The following is a 23,399-nucleotide window of genomic DNA, read 5'->3' on the forward strand; positions in this document are numbered from 1 at the left end:
AGGTACTCAGCCCTGATCCTGGCTGTATATCAGCACCAACACACCCTGGAAGATAGGAGTTCACAATTCTCAGAGACATCACTCAGCAAACACCCCCTCCAGATGAAGCACTAACAAGATCCAGATTTGATTTTTAAAAATTCAAATTTATTCAAGGAAAAAAAATGTTTTCCATTTCAATGGATGTCAAAAAAACAAAATGTCACTGACTATTCGGTCTTTAAAAATAGAGAACATTTCCCATCTCTGGCCTGCAGAATAGTCTGAAGGCAACAAGTCAGATTAGTTTCACACAATGGAATCCCTCCTGCCCCACAGGAGGATGATCCCTTGGCAAGAAGGACCTAGGGTCTAGGGCTGTGCGATTCAATCAGCGACTCAAAATACAACAAAAAAAAGTCCAGACCTGGATGAAGAGAGTGACTTTGTTGGGCTCTAGTGCTTGAGCTAGTGAAGGCATATTGCACTAGCTGGAAGCAGGCGGACGTTCCTCAGATGCAGCTCCCTCAGTTCCTGACCTATGCGCCCTATATTCCTTTGCTGTTCCAGTCCTAAGACTCCAAGCAGCAGTTACCACTTATGCCAAATTGTGTGGTGATTTTGTGCTGTACATGAATGTCCGCTGAGGGCATGGTGGAGATCCACCAAAATCATTTCACTGGCAACCAGCACTGGATTTGGACTAGAGTGGGTGGCAAACCTTTGCCTCACTAATGAAAGAGAATGTGAACATGGGGTAGAAACCAGCTATTTTCTAGAGTGCTTAACTGCACAAAACGGCTGGATGACCAAAAGAACAGGCTTGTTCCAGAGCAAGCAAGGTCGTTGGTTGGTAACAGCGCACTCCTGGTCCCTCTGATCAGCTGGTGACATCAACCATCAGTTGCTTGATCCAAAGCAAAGAGCCAGTGTTTTAAAGTACAGTCATTAGCTTCCATTTCTTCCCAGCACTTCCACAGCAGAAGAGTTTCCCACCCTGGTGATAGTGTGGGCTGGTATCTTTTATTTTGTTCCATTAAAATAAAACGTTTTCAAAAAGAAAAAAAGAAAACCCAAAAAACCCACAACCCAAAACATATGGAGAGTGCAAGATGTCAAAGCAGCAGCCATGGAGACAGAAACCCCCTCTTCAGCTTTTATTACATTTCACATAAAACTTCCCCTTGCCTCCCCAGCAAAGTGACTCAGACTCAGAGCCTGAGGGGCTCTCCAGAGGTACTGTGAGAAAAGAGTTCTGTCTCCAGAGCTTATTCCTCTGGCTTTTTTGGCCAGAGCACCCCTGTATACCAGTGGCAATATTGTGTGTGATGTGGGCACCCCTCTGCCATGGATTGGGTTGAGACTTGAAACCCAAATTGATTCCTCACTAGTCACCAATATCAAAAGCTGCCTTTGTTTTTAAAAGTCCATGCTTAATCTTTACTCCGATCTTTTGATTGGACACCTAATGATGACAATACCCTCCTGTGAGCCCTCTCAGCCTGTCCTTGCCAACCTGGCAGCATCCCACTCCCTTCCATCCCCACCCTTCTCGGAAACCTTCCCCTAGCAGCAGCTCTGCGAACACAGGCTCCTTCACACAATGTGGATTTAGAATCAGCTGTGTTGGCTCTCTCAAATCCAAATCAGACGATGGCCTTATAAAAATAAGCTCTGTTTAATAAAACAGCCACTTGGAGATGAGAGGTCTGGTTGGCTGAGGGAGAGTGCAACAACACAGAGATTTAGTGTAACTGGAGGGGGAGGAACTTGTTAGCTAACTAACGTACACAAAATCAATGCTGCCTTTAAAGCCACTTGGTCCACTGCTGGCCCCCCTTTTCCTGGGGGAGACAGGGGTTGTTTAACATTTACAAATGCGTTACATTTCTCCAGGAATGGAAGGTCCATGAAGCAGATGGGGATCTGGTCCCACCACACACCTTGTTATGCATTCCCACTCTCCAGAGAGGCAGATATCAGGTATAACTACGTAGCTCACACCACAGTCCTGGGGTCTTGCCCTCCATGTTATGGCTCAAGGGAGCAAGTACCAGTATAGTCCCATCCCAACTCCACAGGTTCGCACCTTTAGCATCAGCAAATCCCTCGGGCGCACACAACAAACATTCTCTGCCAGACTCTCTGTATTCCAGTTTATACAAAGAGCTTTCTCACAGGGGTTGCACTGAAAGGCCAGGATTTCCACCCAGTTCCTTGTCAGGATTCAGTCCAGTCCTTACTGATATACCATGGAAAAAAAAGAAAAATAAAAAATCACTGCACAGATGAAAGGTAAACTGCCCGGCCTTTTCCTGAGGCTGCTGAGGGGGTAAGACACTCCACTTCCACTTGCTGCATCTCCCGCCAGCAGGGGTCCCAGTGATGAGGTGGGTCCCATCATTACAACTCAGACTGCGAGCGTGAAATCCGGGGCCCCTTGCGGATTTCCTTCCTTTTCTCTTCTTTCTTTCTGCGTTTCTCTTCCTCTCGGAGGGCCTTCTGGAATGTGTCCGCACCAGGAAAAAACTGCAAGTAGAGGGACAAGCTTGGTACACAGCATGGAAGTTAAGGGAAATGCAAATGTAGCACCTCAGAGGTCTCAGAATATGCCTCCCCTCACCCTCCCCTCCAATCTCCTCCCCCTTTCCCAACTAGTTAATTAAGCCTCAAAGTACACAGAGTGATAGATTCTCTGTGCACATACCCCTGTGATAGCCTGGCTGATTTCAAGGGATTTACTTCCAGCTAAAGGCCTGATACAAAGCACGCTGAGGTTAACAGGCTGACACCAGAGGGCTTTAAATCAGGTGTCAAGGAAGAGACAAACCAGGTCCCAATACTTCTGAGAACAGGAACTGCAGTCCCCATTTTGAAGACCCAATCATAAAAATAGGGCTGGAAGGGACCTCACAATGTCATCTAGTCTAGTCCCCCGCTCAAGGCAGAATTGTCCCTGACTAAGCCACCCCAGCTAAGTGTCGGTTTAACTTGCTCTTGAAAATGCCCAGGGATGGAGATTCCACAGCTTCTCTAGGCAGCCCGTTCCAATGCCTGATCACCCTCATTGTCAGAAAGTTCCTCCTAATCTTCAACCTAAATTTCTTTTGCTGCACCTCAAGTCCTTTGTTCATAGTCCTGTCCACAGAGAAAAGCCCATCTCCATCCTCTCTGTAATCATCCTTTGGGTATTTAAAGACTGTTATAAAATCCCCCCATAGTTTTCTCTTCTCCAGACTAAATAAATCTTTCAGATTTTCCTCGTAACTCTTGCTTCTGAGGTCCCTAATCTTTTCTGTTGCTCTGCTGGACTCTTTCCAATTTGTTCATATTCTACTTCAAATCTCAGGCTCAAAACTGGACACACAACTCCAGCTGATGCCTCACCAGTACTGAATACAGTACAACAGAAGAATCACTTCCCTTGATTTGCAAGCGACACTCCTATTAATACAACCCAGTGTGCTGTTAGCTTTTTTTGGAACAAGAGCACACTGTTGACTCAAATTCAGTTTATGATCTACTGTAACCCCAGGTCCTTCTCTGCAGTGCTGCAGCCTAGCCAGTCATTCCTCACTCTGTATTTGTGTGTGCAATTATTCCATCCAAACTGCAGGACTTTGCACTTGTCCTCACTGAATCTCATCTGGCTGATTGCAGATCATTTCTCCAAGCTATCTAGGTAATTCTGGATCCAAACCTACTCTCCAGAATGTCTGCAACTCCACTCAACTTGGTGGCATCTGCAAATTTGCTAAGCATGCACTTGATCCCATTGTCCAAATCTTTAATGAAGATATTAAACAATTTCAAACCCAGAACAGATCCCTGGGGAACCCCACTTGAAACCACCTTCCCAAGTAGATACTGAGCCATTGATGACTACTCACTGAGCGTGATGATCCAGCCAACTGTGTATCCATTTTACAGTACTTTAATCTAGCCTGTAATTCCTTATCTTGTTAATGAGAATGTCGTAGGGAAACTGCACCTTGCTAAAGTCAAGTTATTTCACACCCTCTCCCCTCCACCCCATATCAATGAGCCTGTCACCTTATCACAGAAGGAAATCAGGTTGGTCAGGTTGGTGAATCTATGCTAACTGTTCCTGATCACCTTGTTCTCCTTTAGGTGCTTCACACCTGCTCCATCTTCTTTCCTGGTATCAAGGTCAGGCTGACTAGTTTGTAGTTCCCCAGATCCTCCTTCTTCCCTTTTCTTAAAGATGGGCACTATAGTTGCCCTTTTCCAATCATCTGGGACCACTCCTGCACACGCACAGACAGCACTAAGGCTAAGCAGCACCCCTGAAAGGATCTCCCAGCACCTGGGTGAGACGCGTGGCTCTTAGCCCCCATTTATTACCCGTCATTACCGGGCTAGAGATGCCAGACAAAACATCTCCAACTGCTGCTACTATCTCTGTAGTCCATGAACATGCCTAAGCCCAAAGTTCTCAAAGAGGATAGCCAGCAACTTTGAAATTACCTCAGCCAATTCCTTCAGTACCCTTGGGTAGCCCATCCAGCCCTGCTGACTTGAAAGCATTTAGCTTCTCTATGTAATCCCTAGCCAGTTCTGCTATTACTCTAAATTGTTTGACTCCTTTCCTGGAACTCCTCTCAGGATATTGTCCCTCTCCTGCCCATCCAGAAATGGTATGAATAAGCTCTGGGAAGAGCTGCACCCCAAAGGACAAGCGGGGCCCACTGTGAGGACTTTAAGGGCAAAGTTGGAGATAAATGGAAGGGCATATGGACCTACCATTCCCCAAGTTCAGTGCATCTCTTGCCTTCAGCAACAGGTGGAATAAACCTCCTTCAGTCAGAGCAGTGAAGTTCTATAGGGTGGGGCAGCTGTCACAGCTATCAGGGGAAGTGGGAAAGGGATTGGCCACCCACTGCCATTGTGAACGAACTTAAAATGGTTTGAGGTAAGCTCTGACTTCTCCACCCTTCCCCCTCCCCACCACTTCACTCCACACTTGGCCAGTTCCTCACCTTTGGCCTCTCTACTCCTAACCCAATGCCTAGAGCACAGTTAAAAAGGAGGAGGAGGAAGCACACCCATCCTGGTTTTGCCAACTTACCTCAGAATGGTCAGTTTTGAAGGGATTCCGGTAATCTGGAGATTTCTCACTAATTCCCAGCTCCTGAGCCATCTGCAGAGCAAAACAAAACCAGAGCTGGAGAGCAGCATCTTTCACTCTGTATTACTGTGGCAACCCACATCTCTAATTCCTTCCTCTCCCCCACCCTGATTTCTTTTTTCTTACTCGCTTCTCTCCTCTCAATTCTGTCCAACCTTCCTCTCCCCATTTCTCTGACTCAGCAGCTGTGCTCATGCACTTCCTTTCCCCTCTGGCCATCTCTGCTCTGGAGGATGGGACAAGGCAGGGGCAAGGATGAATAATTGCAGTCTTACCAGTCCGAGCACTTGGGAATGGGGACCCTGGTCAAACACTCCCGTCAGGTTGCAGAAGCTGATCCCCCAGCGGATCAGGTTGTTCCAGTTGGAGTTGCGATCGAAGTAATGGTGCACGATCTTGGGGAAGCGTAGAACCACATCTCCAAAAAAGGCAGTGTTTTCCACCACATGGGAATATGCTAAGGAACAGAGTCACAATGGCAGTCAGGAGACTAGCCCTGTTCTTTTAAACAGAAATGGACAGAGGTCACCTGCTAGCCATGAGGTACTCAGGATGGCCTTAATCTGCTTGGCCAGAGCAGAGGGAGAGGCTCCCCAGGAAGCTGCCAAAGGACTTCATGACAGTCCCACTTTAGGACTCCTTATCTATGGTCCAGGCAGTGCTCACACTCCACCACAACAAGCCTGGCAAAGCCTGCTCTCCTTTCCCAAGCAGCAGACAGCCTCACAAAGTCCAGGACTGAAAGCACTTCCTGCTGACTCTAATAAGCCATGTGGAAGATCACTCCCATTCCAACCAACAGGGAGTGGGGATGGAAGAAGGGGCAGTTTTGTCTCCTTCCCCTCCAATCTACCCAATGCAGGATAAGCCACTACACTAAATTCCCCAGAGCCAGAGCCCAGGTCTAGTTTTAAAAAATGCCAGTGATGCAGCCTCTACCTCTTCCCACCCCGCCTTGGGAGACTATTGTCTGACATCACAGACCCTGGTCTTAGGACATGTTATTTTGCTGCCCCGCCGTCCTGTCCTTTGTTATCGTTCAGCCACATGTTTAAAACCAATTCAGTTGTCTCATGGCAAACAAAAGGATATTTTGATAATCGAACATCAAGACCATTAAAAAGGAGACAGGGTTGTTAATGCTTGTGGAGGGAAGCAAGACTGACAGGAATCCAGTAGATGATAATGAGCCATGAAGTTAATTGATTCCCTTAGCACTGCCTGACTAGAAATCAGAATGTTTTCCTCAGCAAGACCTGCACACATCTCTCTGCGGTCAGGCCTTTGTTCCTTCATATATTAACCTTCCAACCATCCACAGACACAGGTAGAAGGATAAGGGACAACACAGGCCTTGCCATCTTCCATCCTTGGGGTGTGATTTTTTTCGGAAGCTATTATTAGTCACCAACAGCTCCAAGACATGGAAATTGTCTGGGGTTCCTGTGTTCATGGCATTGTAAGGGTTCTTAGTCCTCATCCTTCATGTGATAAATGTACCATTAGCTAAGCTCAGGAAGAAGTTTCTCCCCCCAACCCAACACAGTATGTGGTACTCCACAGAGAGGTGCATTATGCAAAGTTGTACACATCCCATTGAAGCACCTGGCACTGCTGACTGTTGGAGACAGGATACAAGACTAATATGTCTTTGTGGTTTCCAGGGCTCTCTTTGCAAACTAGACAGAAAGAGGCAGGCACTCTCTTTCCATGGGCCATTTAGAAACAGCAGCAGATTCTGTTCTGCTTCCCTTGTAGCAGGCAGAATCACTGGGCTCAATTCCCATTTCAGGACCTTCTGAACACCAGGAAAAAAGACGCACAAAGTAGGGGAAATAGGCAGGAGAAAGAAATTTGGCCTGAGGTTAAAGGCCAAATGGACCCTTAGATCATATAGTCTAACTTTGTTTAACACAAGTCAAGGGATTTCAGACAGCTTCCCCTGCAGTGAGCCCACCTGAACCAGCAAATCAGAATGGGAGAGAAAGTTGAGAGAGTAACGGAAAAGGAAACCAGGACTAAAAATTGAAGTCCTACCTTCCTTTAGCTTCTCATCCTGAGGGAAGGGCCCATCGGGGGGCACATCTGCAGCTATAAGGACTGCCCGCGAGTCTTCCAGCACCTGAACATTCAGAAAGAGAACTCAAGTTATTCTGTCCATCCCCAAGATGACCTGCCTGCCCCAGATTTTCTGCCAGCTCCAGTCTCCTCTTAGGCCCCAATCACCTTGCTTCCTCTATCCCTGGTGTGTATTTTGCTTGGTACTGCAGTGTGCTCCAACTCTCCCACCCTGTTTCCAAGCACTGCTCCATCTCCTCCTACCTACCATGACCCAAGGAGCAGTCTCTAACCTTGCAGTTCACTTTTGCTGTCCCTATAGGCCTTTATTATTACATCCCCTACCTGTGCTCTCCCGCCCCAACTTTGACATTCCTATTGCGGTGAACACTTTGGATGGGGACACGCTCTTGGGAACACATACTCAAATTAAGCTATAACCGATTAAGCTATACTGGTCATCTTCTCTGCTCAGTCAAAGGTTGGGAACCCACATCCATGATTAGAAGGCAACCAAAGAGCACCCCCAGCCCTAGAGGAGAGAGAGTAGCTGTGTTCATTAGACAATACTCACTTTAAAGAGCCCCTTCAGCATGATGTCAATGATTTTATATTGTTGGTTCACATCATTGAGCTCGATCAGGTTCTTCAGTGCATTCATCTGGTCCTTGCGCTTCACTTCAAACAGCTTCTTATCTGCAGCTCTGTCAAGGACACCACATGCCTCCCTGAACCCCACTTCCCACTGCAGCCTGAGCACGCAACACTGGGGCACTCTTGAAAGCCTCACTAGGAAGTCTCGCACAGACATGCCACCTCCTCTTTTCCCAGGTGCTGAGCTAAGCTCCATGACTGATTTTTAAGTGCTTGTAAGTTGTTTTTCTTCTTGCAGTTCCAAACTCAACCATTCCCAGCTGAGTTTACCCAAAAAACAGGTTACATTCCTGGATGCTGGTTCATGCAGTGCCCTGGAGGTAACGCTACCCAAAGCAGCAAAGCCACTCCTAGGGACTTCTTGGTGCATGAAAACAGGATGCAACTGACTGAGCCAATCCACCACAGCAGAAGAGCAGAGAGAGACAAGAGGAGTCTTTCAGCAACCCCTTAAGCCAGACAATCCTTTGAGAGTAATAACTACTACTAAGCCCTTATACAATTAGAAATGTATATTTGTAAACCATCAATGTAACTGAAGGACTGATGACAGACCTTTTTCTTTTCTTCCCATCCATCAGGTCAGGATCAGCAATGCAGCTGAATGCAGTCTTATCATTCAGTTAATTGTCTTGATTTACAGTTTGCTAAGTGGGTTGACACAATGCCCTGGCTTGACTCTGTGGTGCCTGGCATTCCAAAATGGCTGCCCATCCAAGCACTACTAACCATGTCCAGGACTGCCTACCTTTCAAGAGCTGATGAGATCAGGTGTATTCAGTCTCATATGGCTGCTTAATAGCTACCTTAAATAAAATCTCCAATCTCTAAGTTCTCACATATGTGATGGGCTCTGAACATCTTAGACATACCTATTAAATGCCAGTCTGGTTAACCTTTCATCAGAAGACACTGGCCCACACCAGACAGAATTTGTGCTTGCTGCTATTTCTACATGACTCTCCAGGAATGATGAGCACAGAAAAGATGTAAATCAGGCTGAGTGAAACATGTACAATAAAGCCACTCCAACAGGGAACCCTGAGCACTAAGCCATTGCTCTCAGCTACTCCATATGTCTTTGTTAAATTTTCAGTTCAAAGTTGCTTTCACCCGGCGATCATTTTTATGGGCACCAAGATATTCTCATTAAGAGGCATTATCAAACCCAGTGCAGCAAGGGTGATGAGCAGAAAGGAATACTGTGCTCCATAAATGTATATGTGTCCTGCTGATAAATTGCTCCCTGCCCTGATAAAACACTGAAGGGATGCAGGCAGCATGCAAGTAAATCAGTAGTGGAGAAATGACAGCAATCTACAGATACCTGAAGGACTGTTATACAGATGAGGAAAAAACCCCTTTTTTCACTTGCTACAGAGAGTAGGTTGCAGACCAATGGCTTGAAGTTGCAAAGTAGATAGAGATTGGATATCAGGAAAACTTCTTCACTGTCAGAGCAGTTAGGCAGTGGAATAGACCGCCTAGGGAAGCTGTGACATCTCTTCTTGAACACCTTCAGTGATGGAGGCCTGACAAGCACTGGTCAGGGATGATCTAGGAGTAAGCTCTCCCTTTGTTCTACTATGGGTTTTTCCTATGCTTCTGGGCTTTGCTGGTTGACACATGGGGCTGGGAAGGATTTTTTCCCCCTCCTGCTGCTATAGCTGTTGTGGGAGGGATTTGCCTCCCTCAGAGGCATTGGGCTGCAGCAAAGGCTGGGGATTTTGACTGGAGTGTGCCAGTGCTCCTCCTGAAACTTAAATGTAGAGATTCCTGGCTAGAGGATCTTGCCCCTCTACTCAGGGTCAGACCAATCTCTGTATTTGGGGTCAGGAAGGAATACTACACCATGGTGAGATTGGTATGGGCTGTGGAAGGTTTTGCTTTCCTCTGTACCAGAGGGCCATGGCCCTCTTTCTTGGATCTCTCTAATGTATTTTATCAACCTTTGCAGCAGCAGAACATTGACTGCTGTGGTACTCTTGCTTTATCTGTGTGTGGCAGGTTAAGGTATTATGACTTGTAGCTGTATGTAGGTTTGCTAACAGGTCAGACAATGGGTTTGGATAAGGATGATCCTGCCTCAGGCAGAAAGCTGGAGCAGATGACCTATGGAAGTCCCCTCCAGCCCTGTTTTTCCATGATTCTGTGACTCTAAACCCATAAGCCTGATTAAATCCTCTCTGTAGAAGAGCAAGGCAGCAGCAGCTCAGCAGTTCTGGTGCAAGTGCAATAACAGAGTCAACCTTACAGCTCATCTCTGGTTCCTCACCCATCCTTTAGCTAACTACTCCACGCTGTGCTTTCTCTATTCTTTTGCTCAGCCTAAAGGATCTAGTTGATGCTTCTACCACCTCTCTTGGGAGATTATTCCACTCCTATAAAATATGTGCCATTATCCAATTTGCATTGTCCTTAGTTCACTTTTATCTTCTTATCCCTGATTATAACACCCTTAAGTGCCCTAATTAGCACCTCTTCCTCCTTGGTGTTTAATCCTCATAATACTGAGAGCTCTCTCCTAGTTCTCCTCAACCTCACACATAGCAAAGGTCCACAGAAAAGGATACAGATTTCCAAGCCAGAGTCTGTCCTCTGCTTCTCTGTGTCTGAAGAGTTGCCCTTGGACAATACTAGGAGGAACACAAAGGCGCCAACCCATAGAAAATCCATGTCTACAGTCCTGGATTGGAACAAAAGACTTCACAAACTAAATGAGACATACAATCTTCCCCAACATGTCCCAGCCACAAAACCCACCAACGACATTTGGTCCAAAATACCTTCCCTAGGAGACGGGATCCTTTTATAGAAGAATACCTACTTTCTCAACTTCCTTGTTCCCATTTCCCCCTTCCCTTTTCTAATCCCTGACTTCTATTCAGCACTGGTTAGGTCTCACCTAGAGTACTGTGTCCAGTTTTGGGCACAGCACTTTGGACAGAGAGCAACAAAAATTATTCAAAGTCTAGGAACAGGGGTGGATCTAGGAGATGGGCGGGTGCAGTTGCACCCCCCCTTTGGTTCTTGCTCCACCCAAAGGTTAAAACCAACTGCCTGGCACAGGCAGCATCATTTCTAGTCAAGCAGTGCTGAGGGAATCAACTGACTTCATGGCTCATTATCATCTATTGGATTTCTGTCAATTTCGCTTCACTCCACAAGCATTAACAACCCTCTCTCCTTTTTAATGGTCCGATGTTTGATTATCAAAATATCCTTTAGTCTGCCATGTTGCTGTCTGTTAGCCATTCCCAGTAATACCTCTTTTCCACTCACAGCCCTTCAAACTGTTTTTGGTTCTAACTAAAAACAAATTTACAGGTGGTAATGTTAATTCAGATGAACATTAACTCAGGTGTGGCAATGACTGATAATGAAGTGCTGAATGCTCTGTCAAGATACTCTGGAAGGCTAGATTTTGTTTAATAAGTCTAAATAAGAATTATACATTTAACTATCATGACTACAGGAGTAATAAAACAATATATTTGTTCTATTTTTGCCTAGCTTGTTGGGTTTTTAAACCGAATCTAGCAAATCAGTGTACATACCAATAAAATTGTATTTGTTTTTGCTTTAATCTTAAACTGAGTAATATCGTGCTAGTCCCCTTGAATATGAGTAAATCTTCTAGTTTCTCTTTAACTTGAGAAAAATATATGTTATGTTATATGTGATGGTGCACCACACCATTTGCACCCCCTTTTTCAAAATCCTACATCCACACGTTTAGGAAACGTGATTTATGAGAAAAGGTTGGAAGAACTTGGATGATTTAGTCAAGAGAAAAGAAGACTGAGTGGGGATTTGATAAGTCTTCAAATTCCAGAAGGTTGGTTAAAAAGGTGATGGTGAAAAATTATTCTTTGTGCTAGCGGGGGATAGGACAAGAAGTAACAGTTTTAAATTGCAACAAGGGAAATTTAGGTTGGATATTAGGAAGAATGTATTTACAATGAGGTGGGTTAAGCACTGGAACTGATTACTTATACAGGGTGTACTTCATCCCTGGACGTTTCCAGGTGTAGGTTACCCACGCACTTGTATGCGAAAGTTTAGACAGGGGTGATCCTGACTGAGCAGGGGGTTAGATTAGATAACCCCCTGAAGTCCCTTCCAGACCTGTTTTCCCATGATTCTGATTCTACCAGATCTGCAGATAAGGGGAATGAGGGCTACACCATAATCTGAAGTGGCAGGCAGTAGTTACTGGTGGAAGCAAGGTACATCAAGTGCCAATGTTTACATAGCCGAAGGCAGAGATATTAGACAAGACAGGCCTGGGGTCTCATCAAGATCAGTAATTCCTTATCTGTCAGTGTCTGAATTAATCTATTCTTTTAACCTTTGCCTTCTGTCCTAGTGGCTTAAATCACTTTCACAAGAACTTCTTCCTGACAGCTCACCTGCCCAGTTTTACTTTTCATGTTCGGTTGTTATGCCTCTTCTTAGACATGTGCTATTAGCTCCATGAACGTATTATCTGCACAGTCCTGTTAAGATTCCCCTTCTTAATCTCCTTCTCATCAGACTCTTAACTCCGCTCCCTGCTGTTTTACCTGCTACTCTTTTTATCTTCCCACTTTGCTGACACAGGCTGCTGACATGCATTATAATAAAAACTGTATATAAAGGGCATGCTACAGTTTTAGTTGCAAGCATATTGATAGTGTTTAGAGAATTACTTAACTGTATATCACCTTTGTACTACAATATGGTTAATTGTATACTCATGCGCTGGCTTTAACTAACTGCCCAGAAGCCTCTAAGAAAGGCATAAAAAAAATGTGTTAAGATGCTTAGCGTAAAATAAGTTAAATAAGATATGGATTAATGGGCACCCTCCAGTCTAGGAAGGCCAAAATAATAAACCAGGTAAAGATATGGAATCTTCCTTCTTAGGAACCAAATCTTTCCCAGAGTTTTACATCTAGTCTGACACCTTTCCAGGACCAACGAGAACTGGTTTGAACTGGTTCTCCAGGACCCCGAGAACAAACGAAAGCCCCTTAAATGTTCCACCCTTTTCCCTAGACCAATAATTCCCAGCCAGAGAGATGCAGCACTCTGAGAGCCTTCTAAGGGTGCTTCAGAATATTAGTACCATTATGTGTGCAAACACCTACATGTGATTCACAAGGTAAACCCAGAGATTTTAAATAAGAATCCCAGAGTGTCAAAAACATTCTGGCCTGTTGTGGTCTCTCCGAGTTCTTTATAACGGAAGAATTGCTCTATTTTTTTCCATAGTCAAAAAAAAAAAAAAAGAGTGAAACTAGTTCCTGAAATGTGGTGCTGGTAAATTCAGAAAAGTTATGGAGGGCTGCCTGGAGTCTAAAAAGTTTAAAATTACTGTCCAAGCCTATGAAAGTCAGATCCACAAACAGTAACTTCAGGAACAGATCTGGAAATAGGTAGATCTATTCCCACTGTGCCCTGTGAGGCCACCAGGAAAAATAGAGGAAGGAAGGCTTGGTAGGGAAACCTGTACCTTGTACTTTTTATATTTTCCTTTCTTTTCTGTTAAGGTGCTAATTAGTAGAGTAGAACTAATCAAAGTCCATTTGCCTTTGGATGGCCTGAACAGTCTCCTTGTCATTTAAGAGATTAAGTGGAAAAGTGATAAATCCAGCTGAGGGGGTTCAATTGGTTAAATGTCCTTTAATCCATTGACTCCTTTCTTTGAGCACACATTCCCACTCTTTGCAGTTGCCTATAATTCAGGGGTCCAAAACAGTATACAGGCAACCCCCGCTTAGCACTCTTAATTGATTCCCAAAAAATTAGCATTAAGTGGAATAGCATTAAGCAAAACCAATTTTCCCATAAGATGCCCATGAATGTTATAACGAAACTTGCTGAGCGCTAAATGGAATCAGGTATCAATGTAAAATGAGCATTATAGCAAAATAGTGCTAAGCAAAACAGCGTTAAGTGGGGGTTGCCTGTATAGGATTCCAAATACAATGGTACCAAGCACTATAGAGTAGCATTAGGCACCCTGGCAGCCATATTCCTTACTAAGACCCTAATGCTACAACAAACTTCATGCAGACAGCCCCATCAACTTCAGTGGAGGTCTGCAAGAAGAAGAATGGTGGAACAGGGCCTAAATCTGTAACGGGAATATCCTTTCCCATCACACAAACTGTGCTTTGGCAGAGGTAGGATAGATACAGAAAAAAAGGTGTTTTCTACTTCGCTCCATCCTGACACTACAGATGTATAACATGGGAAGCAGTTACATATCCTATAGAGTTGCATGTAATCTCCCCACATAATTAACATTCTTAAATATAAGTATTGCCAGATGTGAACTGAGAAAGAAGCAAAGAAGAACCATGGCAGGGTAAGAAGAGTGCATAACTCCTGGCACAAACAAATATCTGCCTCCTCTCCAGGTACTGGTTTCTTTGCGTGTGTTCTAGGACTGCTTAGGTGTAAAAAAAATTGCTACCTGGTTATTCATAGATGCTTCTCAAGCAAATCCCAGGATGTCATTCTCCCCCTGTACTTGGCCTTAGTGAGGCCGCAACTGGAGTACTGTGTCCAGTTTTTGGGCTCCACAATTCAAAAAGGATGTGGAGAAGCTTGAGAGAGTCCAGAGAAGAGCCACGCGCATGATCAGAGGTCAGGGAAGCAGACCCTATGATGACAGGCTGAGAGCCCTGGGGCTCTTTAGCCTGAAAAAGCGCAGGCTCAGGGGTGATCTGATGGCCACCTACAAGTTTATCAGGGGTGACCACCAGTATCTGGGGGAACATTTGTTCACCAGAGCGCCCCAAGGGATGACAACTAGGTTGAATGGTCACAAACTACTGCAAGACCGTTTCAGGCTGGACATAAGGAAGAATTTCTTTACTGTCCGAGCCCCCAAGGTCTGGAACGGCCTGCCACCGGAGGTGGTTCAAGCGCCTTCGTTGAACACCTTCAAGATGAAACTGGATGCTTATCTTGCTGGGATCCTATGACCCCAGCTGACGTCCTGCCCTTTGGGCAGGGGGCTGGACTCGATGATCTTCCGAGGTCCCTTCCAGCCCTAATGTCTATGAAATCTATTCAGGCACTGGGATCCACAGCAGCCAGTTCAGACAGATGAGGTTTCCAATAAGCCAGCCAGCACCCAAGAGATTACAGGAGGAACTCCTTGTGGGACATCACAAGCCACTCTTTCTAAGAGTTTCTTCTGCTTATCTGATGGAAAATGAACACAAACAACAATGTTAAATTTGGAGAGCAACAGTGCCAGCTAGACAGCCTCTGCCCTGTCCCCAAACCAGTTCCAGACCACTAGAGAGAAAAGCTGATACCTGACTACACCAAACCCCTCACTGAAGCATAACAAACACTGCAAGACAGTTCTTCCCAAGCAGAAAATCTGCTCCATGGAGAAGTGGAGTAAATTCAGACTGGTAGCTTTAAATCTCATTGTGAATCAAGCAACTAAACTTCTCTCCCCTGGAATTGCAAATGCCACCACAGCAGACTAACCCATTCAGAGGCAGGCAGTACAACATTAAGCAGAAAGGTAAGATATTAGACAACATGATGGGTGCAGTAAAATGTATGTCTTTTGCTTAATTTCAGAGACCTCTAGGGCCAAAGGGAGCAAGTGCAGATACTAATGTATCTATGTGCTCCCATTATAAAACAAGACTCAGCTCCCATACACTGCTTTTCATCAGCAGATCAGGTCAGTCTCATCAGAGAAGAGGTCAGTCAGTATCATTATTCCCATTTTACAGGTGGTGAAACTGAGGTACCAGCTGACACCAGATTTCAAAAGCCGTTATGCGGTGTTCCATCCCTGAGGTCAAGCCTCTCTGATAAGACCGTAGATGGCAAAGTTTTCTCCACACATCATGATAATGCCCTTGGCTCTCTTCAACTCAGTAGCCAAGTTGGGCCTTGGACAAGAGGAAAAGGAACAACCTACAGACCAACACAGGATTGGCAGCATTGGCTTTGGGATCCAGCCATCTGATTCTGTGTGCCCCCATGCTCATCCTTGAGAGAAGGCACAGGTGTTGAATATGCAATGCCACAGCCGTGGGAAGTAAGAGGGAACTGGGGGAAAAACATGCTGCAACTGGAGTCAGTCTGTCAGTCTGTTGGGGTTCTTGCCCAGACTGCAAGTGAGTGACAGCACCAGTCTATGGAAAGGCCCAGGACAGGATTGCTGCCTTGTAAACTTTGCATTCTGCTGCCCAAAATGGTTCCGTGGTGGGTTCTGCCGTGGCTGAATCATCTGGGTCAGAGCCTGCAGCTGCTTTTTCCTCAAAAGGTCTCTTGAAACAAAGGCTCCTTTCAAGCAGTTCACAGCATAAAAAACCCTTGTTTTCTATGATGAAAGGAGGAGAATGGCAAAGAAACACGCAAGATCCCCCTCAAGGGAGGTGGAGAGCCATTGGTGAAGGGAAGCAGTGGCCAGTCTCTGTCCTGCAGTGCTGACACAAAACACGACTACAGGCAGCAGCTGACACAGGTAGAAGAGGAGCTAATTGAGGCTGTGAACAACTAACCAATTCCCTTGTAGCAGAAAGCCCCCTTTTCCTCTTGCCTGCATTTGCTCTCCCCTCTTTGAATATGTTTTTCCTCTTCTACCTTTTCTTCCTTCCTCTTTCTTTCACTTTAAGATAAGGAATTGTGTTTTAAAATTTGTATGTGTGCATTTTGTATCTCTCCGTGTATTTTGGTGTTTTTATCTATTTGTGTGCCATGGCATTTGTAGCTTATACTTTATACTCCTCACCTTTCAACTTTCAACTGTAAATGTGTTTAGTAACAATGTTAACAAGGGCAGGAGTCAAAATGCGGCTTCCCTGTATCAGGCTGGCCCCTGAAAGAGCCAGTGAATCAGTGATTGAATGCGTAACACAGTAGCAGACAGCAATTAACACCTAAAAAAACTGCAGATCAACCAGGAAGAAATCAATAGAAGACAATGTAGCAACCGGGACGTCTCTAAACGTCACTGATCAAGGGCTAGAAGCCCTGGCCTGAGTTAATCAATGCCGGGGGGCCAACTTTTGGGATGAATATCTCCAGATCAACCGCTCCCAGAGCCCTATTCAAAATTCATCAATGGACTCCCAAACAAGCACATACATGTGGACGACCCCTGGGGCTGACAGATGCCATCCAGTAGCCACCGAGGGGGAAGTCCCACAAGGGTCAACGACCCCTGGATTGGGCAAACCTGAAAACTGGGGAGTCACCAAAGTTTGCCAAGGACAGATAAAAAGCAGTGAAAAGTGACCCTCAGTGGCGCCCTCTTGATCTCCAACTTGACCAGCACCCAACCTGTCCAGCCAGAAGGACCAGCCGGCGACCCCCTTCTGGAGGATAACACCACACTGAAAGAAGCCTCGACTGGCCATCAACAGCAGACTCCAGTGCTTGTAGGATAGGTATACCTGACTCTCATAGCTTGCTACTGTGTGCATGCGTGGACCAGCCCCAAGGTTTATGATTTAACTTCATTACAGTGCTTCAATCCGCCTAATAAACCAGAATTTTAAGGATCCCGAGTTGGACATTTGTAGCCAACACCCTAAGGGGAGAAGCAAGAAGTAAGAAAAGCAGGGACCCAGAGGCCAGTTTCCCCCAGCCTTGTCCAGGACATGACATTAGTGGGGACTGCACAACTGCAGTGCATATTGGTGCAGCTCCAGCCACTTGCCCTGCACTGATTCAATTCTCCTGCAGAGATGAGATTCTGAGAAGACTGGATCCATGCAGACCCCAGAGATGAAGGGAATCTGCTGAAGTGAGGGAGTACCACTGGGTGTAGAGCTAGGATGGTGGAAATTATTTTGATGCAAATGGCAAGGAGCTGATTTTAAAAGATCAGTCCCTCACTCCGATGATTCCTGAAGCCTCAGTGGGTACATTTCCACCCCGGTAATCCCAATTACTTTCTGATGACCATATGCATGCACGCCAATCTTGTCGACACAGGGGAAGTTACCCCAAAACTCTAACAAGCTGTAAAACCAATTTAACTAAATCAGTGATGGCCCAACTGGCTCAGGGACCCTGTGAGCAGTTGGCATTAACCATAAACCACAGTAGCATACAGATGCCTGGGTGAATTGTGCAAAAATGCTCCGGTTCAAAAGTATAAAAACTACAGCACATTAGTTCACCCTGAGAGAGGCAGATGACATGCGTGTTGCATTATTCACAATTGCGGGAAAGGCCCACCTAATACACGCAGTAAACAGAAAACACCTTTGATAATGTGTTTTTTGGCATGCTGAAAGTGACCAGCTGAAGAGTGATGCAGGATCCGCAGTCTGAGTACTACTGAGCTAAACTGATGTTAATACTAATGTTAAATCAGGTTCTAACCCATCTTTACTCAGCAACCACCATCTTCAGCATGTTTGGAGAGTAGATATGGCCCTCCCAGAGTGGGGTTCACACAGCTGTTCTAACTATTCCTAATCTCTTTGGTTGACCTGGTTTGAAAGTAGGTTAGAATCTGACAGATTGCCAGGCCAGGACATGGGATGGAAAGCATAGATGTTCTTCTGCATTTTCTCTAGCAAGCTTGCCCCTTTACCCCACTTAAGGATCAGACAAAAGAGAAAATTTTCAAGCAGGTTTTCACTTTGCTAAAATAATTTCTGCTGACACAGAACTGCCAAAAGCCCAGCTTGAGGGAAGACCTGTGCTATGGTCTTGTATATAGGGAGGAGTTGCCACTAATATTTTTGGCAGCTCTGTCCAGCTGCTAAGGTAGCAGAAAACCCACTAGACTAGTGTTTCTCCATTTCCCAGAAGCCAAAATGATTGGACATGACTTTGTGACTGGTTAACACATCTGTTTTAATGTTTTTTGCAGGGGGAAGTGGTAGCTTTAAAATTTATCTTGCAGTAATCCAAAATCCACCCCATCCAGAAAGGAGAGAGTACATAAGCTATCTATATATTTTGCAAGTCCCTGATTCCCTGTTACGCAAGTTTCTCAGAAGCTCTCATGGGTATTTATTCTCACTGCAACCCTCTGAGACAGAAATGTAAAGTGGGGACAATAATACTATCTGGAGATAAATCTCTCCTTACTACCCACGCATGCAGGGAACTAAGAATGAGAGCCTTAACTGACTCCCCTTAAGGTCACCCAGGGCATAAGTGGCAAAGGTGGGAAGCAAGTCCAGGACTCATGAACCCACAGCTTTTACCACAAGACTGCTCCTTTATGAAACAGATTGATTTAGCTTCCTTCTCCAACCTAACCATCAAACGCAAAAAAACCCGCAAACTCACACAGAGAACATCAGTGATGAAAACTAAATGAGACACAAACTTCTTTCCGTTTTAGGTGCATAAAATAATACTGATAAAACAGGTCATGAATATTTAAACACAATTACCTCAATAGCCCCATAAACATGTAGATTAGATAAATATTCTGGGACAGATCATCAATTGGTGTCAATTGGTGGAGCTCCTACTGAAACCAAGACAGCTGCCTTCTTGTGCACTGGGGATGAATCTGGTCCTGTGTACGTTAGTCGTTTATGTTCCACGCAAGAGAAGCAGCAACAGCACTAAAGCCTGTGTGAGACAGGCCTAAGATAATGGGACTTCTCTTTAAATGCTGCTAAAACCAAACGTGATCAAGCAGGGCCAAAGGGTGAGGAAGTCAGATTAGCTTACATTGCACCACCCGCATGCTGAAAAGTCCGGCCATCTACCCGTCCCCTGCATGCTATCAATTACGCAGCAGCAAGTGCTGCACAAGGGGGACATAAACCTGTCAGAATATGGCCAGGAAAGATCTTGGCAGGTATCGGCATTTGTCCTTTACAAGACCTGCTTGTTCAGAGAACCTAGGACACAGGGTGAGGAAGAGCACAGAAAGAAAGCACACAGCATAAGGTAAAGAGAAGAAAGGAAAAAAACAGTGAGAGCACAATGTAAGGGAGGAAAGTCCCCTATAATTGGTATCCTGTATTTTAATATAATGGTAACAGGGGTCATAAGTGTGGGTATGTGAGACAGCAAGATCTTAAATACAAAGCAATCCAGTGCCAGACTGCATCGGAGCCTTTTGTACAACTGACACGTTTCCTCCCCTGGAGAAAGGGTAAAGAAAATTATTTCTCCTAAGCATTTCAGAGGGATTATCTATTGGGATATGCTGAGAAGGAACTGCAGGGGAGATCAAAGCAATCTAGAAATGTGAATTAAACCATCATGAATGCTCATATAGACTCTGGGGGCACATTAAGCAGGGGTCATCTGTTAGGGTCACACAAGGTAGGTCCTATACCAGAGTAACTGCATGGTACTGAATGGCCCTCAGTGTCTTTTAGTATCATCCTGAGCACCTGCAGCAACTGGGAGGGAAAGGTTGGGGGCAAGATATGCATGGGACTGGGGATAAATCCTCCCCCACTGTGATACAGTACTGCCATGTACTGCAGGGAGCTTAAGCCTCTCTCTAAGAGGCCTGACCCACTACCAGGGACACCAGCTCACACAGAACCCAGACACCTCTTAATGGTATTCCTCTCCTTTCCCTCCTAAGCTCACACTGGGGTCAGACACAAGGTACCAGATCTGGGCTTACCCAACATGACGATCCAACTCAGTGTTTTCAGAACCACTTTCATGCCCAGAATATAATGGACTCAGGTGCAGTCAGAAACTGACCCTTGTAAGTAGGAACAAATGATCCTGGGCACTGCCCAGTTTTAAGAATTAAGGCCCATAAAATGAAGGCAGTTTAAAATTAACAAAAGGAAGTTCCTTTCCACACAGCGTGTCATTACAGTGTGGATCTCCTTGCCACCAGGTGCTGTGGACGCTGACAGTTTAGCCAGGTTCAAAAAGAGATTGGATGCATTCTTGAAGCAAAGGGGCATTAGTCGCTATTGAGCACAGGAGTGAGGGGCACCATCTGAATCAGACTTTCCTAAGCCCTAAATGCTGGAGGCTGTAAGTGAGAGAGGAAGTGGGGAAAAAACCCTGGTCATACCCAGTTCACTCTCCCTTTCAGCATCTCCCCTCTGCTATGGTGTGACATGGGAGCTCTTGGGTATACACCAATTGATTTTGGGGCACAACTAAAGAGAAAACAGGGAAACAGGGGCAGGAACAAAGTCAGAAGTTCAAAGTGGGGGGGGGGGGGAACATGACACACACACCAACAGAGCACACCAGCCAGTGCCCACTGGCCCTTGAATGCATCAAAGGACCCAGCGGACTCCTGCCTAGTGAAACTGTGGGGAAACATGAAAGGATGAGGGACAGAAAAGCGGCCCCACGGTCCCCAAGGGTCCTCCCAGCCAGAGCGTCCTCACTGGTAGACAGATTTTTTTTAATTATTATTAATAATATTTTTTGTGCTCCAGGTCAAATCAGCCAAATGAGTTCCAAATTATATCGGCTGAGCAGAACTCAACCATCCCAAATACCGTGTGGATTCAGCAGGCAAAACTCAATCCTTCTCAACACCTTGTACGGCGTAGCATACTTGTAGGCAAGTTGTAGCCAGGCACTACCACTGGCAAGCATCCTCTGTCCCAGGCTCTCGCCCTGGGACTTCAGATACTCCTGAACCGCTGGCAGGCGTCCTACCCACAGGCCCAAGCCCAGGTCTCCGAGTTCGGATGCGCCCAGATGCCACAGCCAAGCGTTCTCTGCCCCAGGCTCTTTAGCCCCAAACTTCGGATACTTCCTACCACAGGCGACTGGTAGGGGGTGCACGGTGCCCCCCCGACAGCCGACACTGATGCTGTCAGTAGGGCTGGTGCCGCACACCGCAACAGGGCAGGCGGCTTCTGCGGGTGCCCCCCAATGCAGGAGGCACCAGTCACTCATGCTTCCCACGCTCGCTCTTAGCCCGCAAGAGGCCGAGGCGGCCAGCGTGGCTAGGGCCAGGAGGAGGTGGGCCAGCAGCCCCCCAGCCGCTCCTCCGTGCCAAGCCTGCCCCCTGGGTGGAAGCGGGGGCCACGGATCACCCCGGTCCCTGCGCCGGAGCTGGCTCGGGCCCCCCTGCAGCCCCCTCAGCGGCAGAAGCCAGGACCCCCGCCGCGCGGAGCTCCCGCCGGCTGCAGGGCTGGGGGCAGCGCTCCGGCCCCCGGGGCCCCCCTCGCCGGGCAGCGCGGGCGGGCCGGGCACTGCGACGGGACCTACCCCCGCATCCAACAGGGCAGCGCGGGACCAGCCGCCCCGGCCCCGGCCCCGGCCCCGGCCCCTCACCTGCCCGCTGGGGCTGTCATGCGGCTCCTGCTGCCGCCGCTGCCGCTCCTCCCCTTCCCGGCCGCGGGGCCGCCTGGCGCGCAGCAAACCGGCATGCACCGCGCGCCTCGTGTCCCCGCCTGGGCCGGCGCGGGGTGCCCGGGGCCTGCGGGGAGCGGCGGGCGGGCCCGAGGGCAGCCTGGGACCCGCAACCCCCGGCCTGGGGGCAAAGCTCCGCTTCCGCGGGGCAGGAGTGTCCCAAAAGGCCCGCAAGGAGGAGAGCGCTGCCAGCAGACTCTTCCCCTCTTTTCTGAGGCCACATCCGGAGTCCCGCGTCCAGGCTTGCCCTCCGCTAGAGGTTGGAGACAGTCCAGCAGGGGGCAACAAAGGGGTCAGAGGCTGGGGGACATGACTTCTGAGGAGCGGCTGAGGGAACTGAGCTTATTTCGTGTGGAGAAGAGAAGAGTGAGGGGAGGGGGATTTGATAGCGGCCTCCAGCTCCATGAAGGGGGAATCCAGAGAGGATGGAGCTGGGCTGTTCTCAGCAGGTGACAGAACAAGGAGCAATGGTTTCAAGTTGTAGCAAGGGAGATTTGGATTAGATATTAGGACAGACTTTCTCACGAGGAGGGTAGTAAAGCACTGGAACAGGTTGCCCAGAGGCGGTGCAATCTCTGGCCTTGGAGGTTCTTAAGCCCTGGCTAGACAAAGCCTTGGCTGGGTTGAGATAGTTGGGACTGGTCCTGGTTGGAACAGGGGGTTGAGCTAGGTGACCTCCTGAGGTCCCTTCCAGCCCTACAGCTCTGATTCTGACACGGGCTCACAGAGTTTGCCATCTATACCAGGCTCTGTGGGACTGAGGCCTTAAAAAGGCCTCACCATGGAGAGCTACAGCATCTCAGCCAAGTCAGGCCAGTGGTTGAAGGGGAGACTGAGAAGCATGGGCTGATCTAGGATGTTAAGAAAAGGGGGTGGCAGAGGGTGAGATGCCTCATTACATATAATGCAACATGTTTTTTTCTCCAAGTGAAAAAAACTAGAGGCTTTCCTCTTCTGCCGGGGCTAAGGGCTGCACTATTCAGCTTAAGACTGACAAATAAATAGTATTTTACTGGAATGAATTCAAAAACAAATCTGTGGGGCTGTGAAACAGGAGTTTCGCATCCAGGAGCAGTGAACAGGCAGCAGAATGGCAGAAGAAAGGCTAGCAACAGCAAGACCATTAACAAGGAAATATTGTCATCACCTGTGGAATGAAGAGCTTAGAAGGAAGCGGGTAGATGATAATGAGCCCTGCAGTCAAGCAACTCCCTCATTGCAGCCTGACTAGAAATACTTCTGCCACTGCCAGACAGTG

At 46.9% G+C, this 23,399-nt stretch overlaps 1 protein-coding gene across 2 annotated transcripts; it reads right to left on the reverse strand.

Annotated features, from left to right (window-relative positions):
- Positions 1-125: 125 nt before the first annotated feature.
- CCDC134 (coiled-coil domain containing 134) lies at positions 126-22,201 on the reverse strand. Of its 2 annotated transcripts, none has more exons than XM_019489507.2 (7): positions 22,064-22,201; positions 10,414-10,544; positions 7,761-7,882; positions 7,166-7,250; positions 5,404-5,585; positions 5,069-5,140; positions 126-2,508 (listed from the first exon to the last, which is right to left on the reverse strand). In XM_019489507.2, exons 1-7 carry the CDS (start codon positions 22,156-22,158, stop codon positions 2,383-2,385), a joined length of 813 nt encoding a protein of 270 aa, XP_019345052.2. In that variant the 5' UTR covers positions 22,159-22,201; the 3' UTR covers positions 126-2,382. The 2 variants fall into 2 exon arrangements, with proteins under 2 accessions (XP_019345052.2, XP_006259034.4); XM_006258972.4 differs by having other exon boundaries at positions 10,414-10,526; positions 22,064-22,200.
- Between the last annotated feature and the right edge of the window lie 1,198 nt (positions 22,202-23,399).

Source organism: Alligator mississippiensis, chromosome 4, assembly GCF_030867095.1.
Source record: "Alligator mississippiensis isolate rAllMis1 chromosome 4, rAllMis1, whole genome shotgun sequence".
NCBI lineage: Eukaryota > Metazoa > Chordata > Crocodylia > Alligatoridae > Alligator > Alligator mississippiensis.

Bases quoted from the DNA above. Each gene is read 5' to 3' on its own strand.
- CCDC134 (XM_019489507.2), bottom strand. From the start codon at position 22,158: ATGCCGGTTTGCTGCGCGCCAGGCGGCCCCGCGGCCGGGAAGGGGAGG. The intron at 7,883-10,413 runs GTATCCTTTTCT...ACAGAGCTGCAG, and splicing joins AGACTCTGGCTTGGAAATCT to ATAAGAAGCTGTTTGAAGTG. The intron at 7,251-7,760 runs GTGAGTATTGTC...CTGAATGTTCAG, and splicing joins TGCTGAAGGGGCTCTTTAAA to GTGCTGGAAGACTCGCGGGC.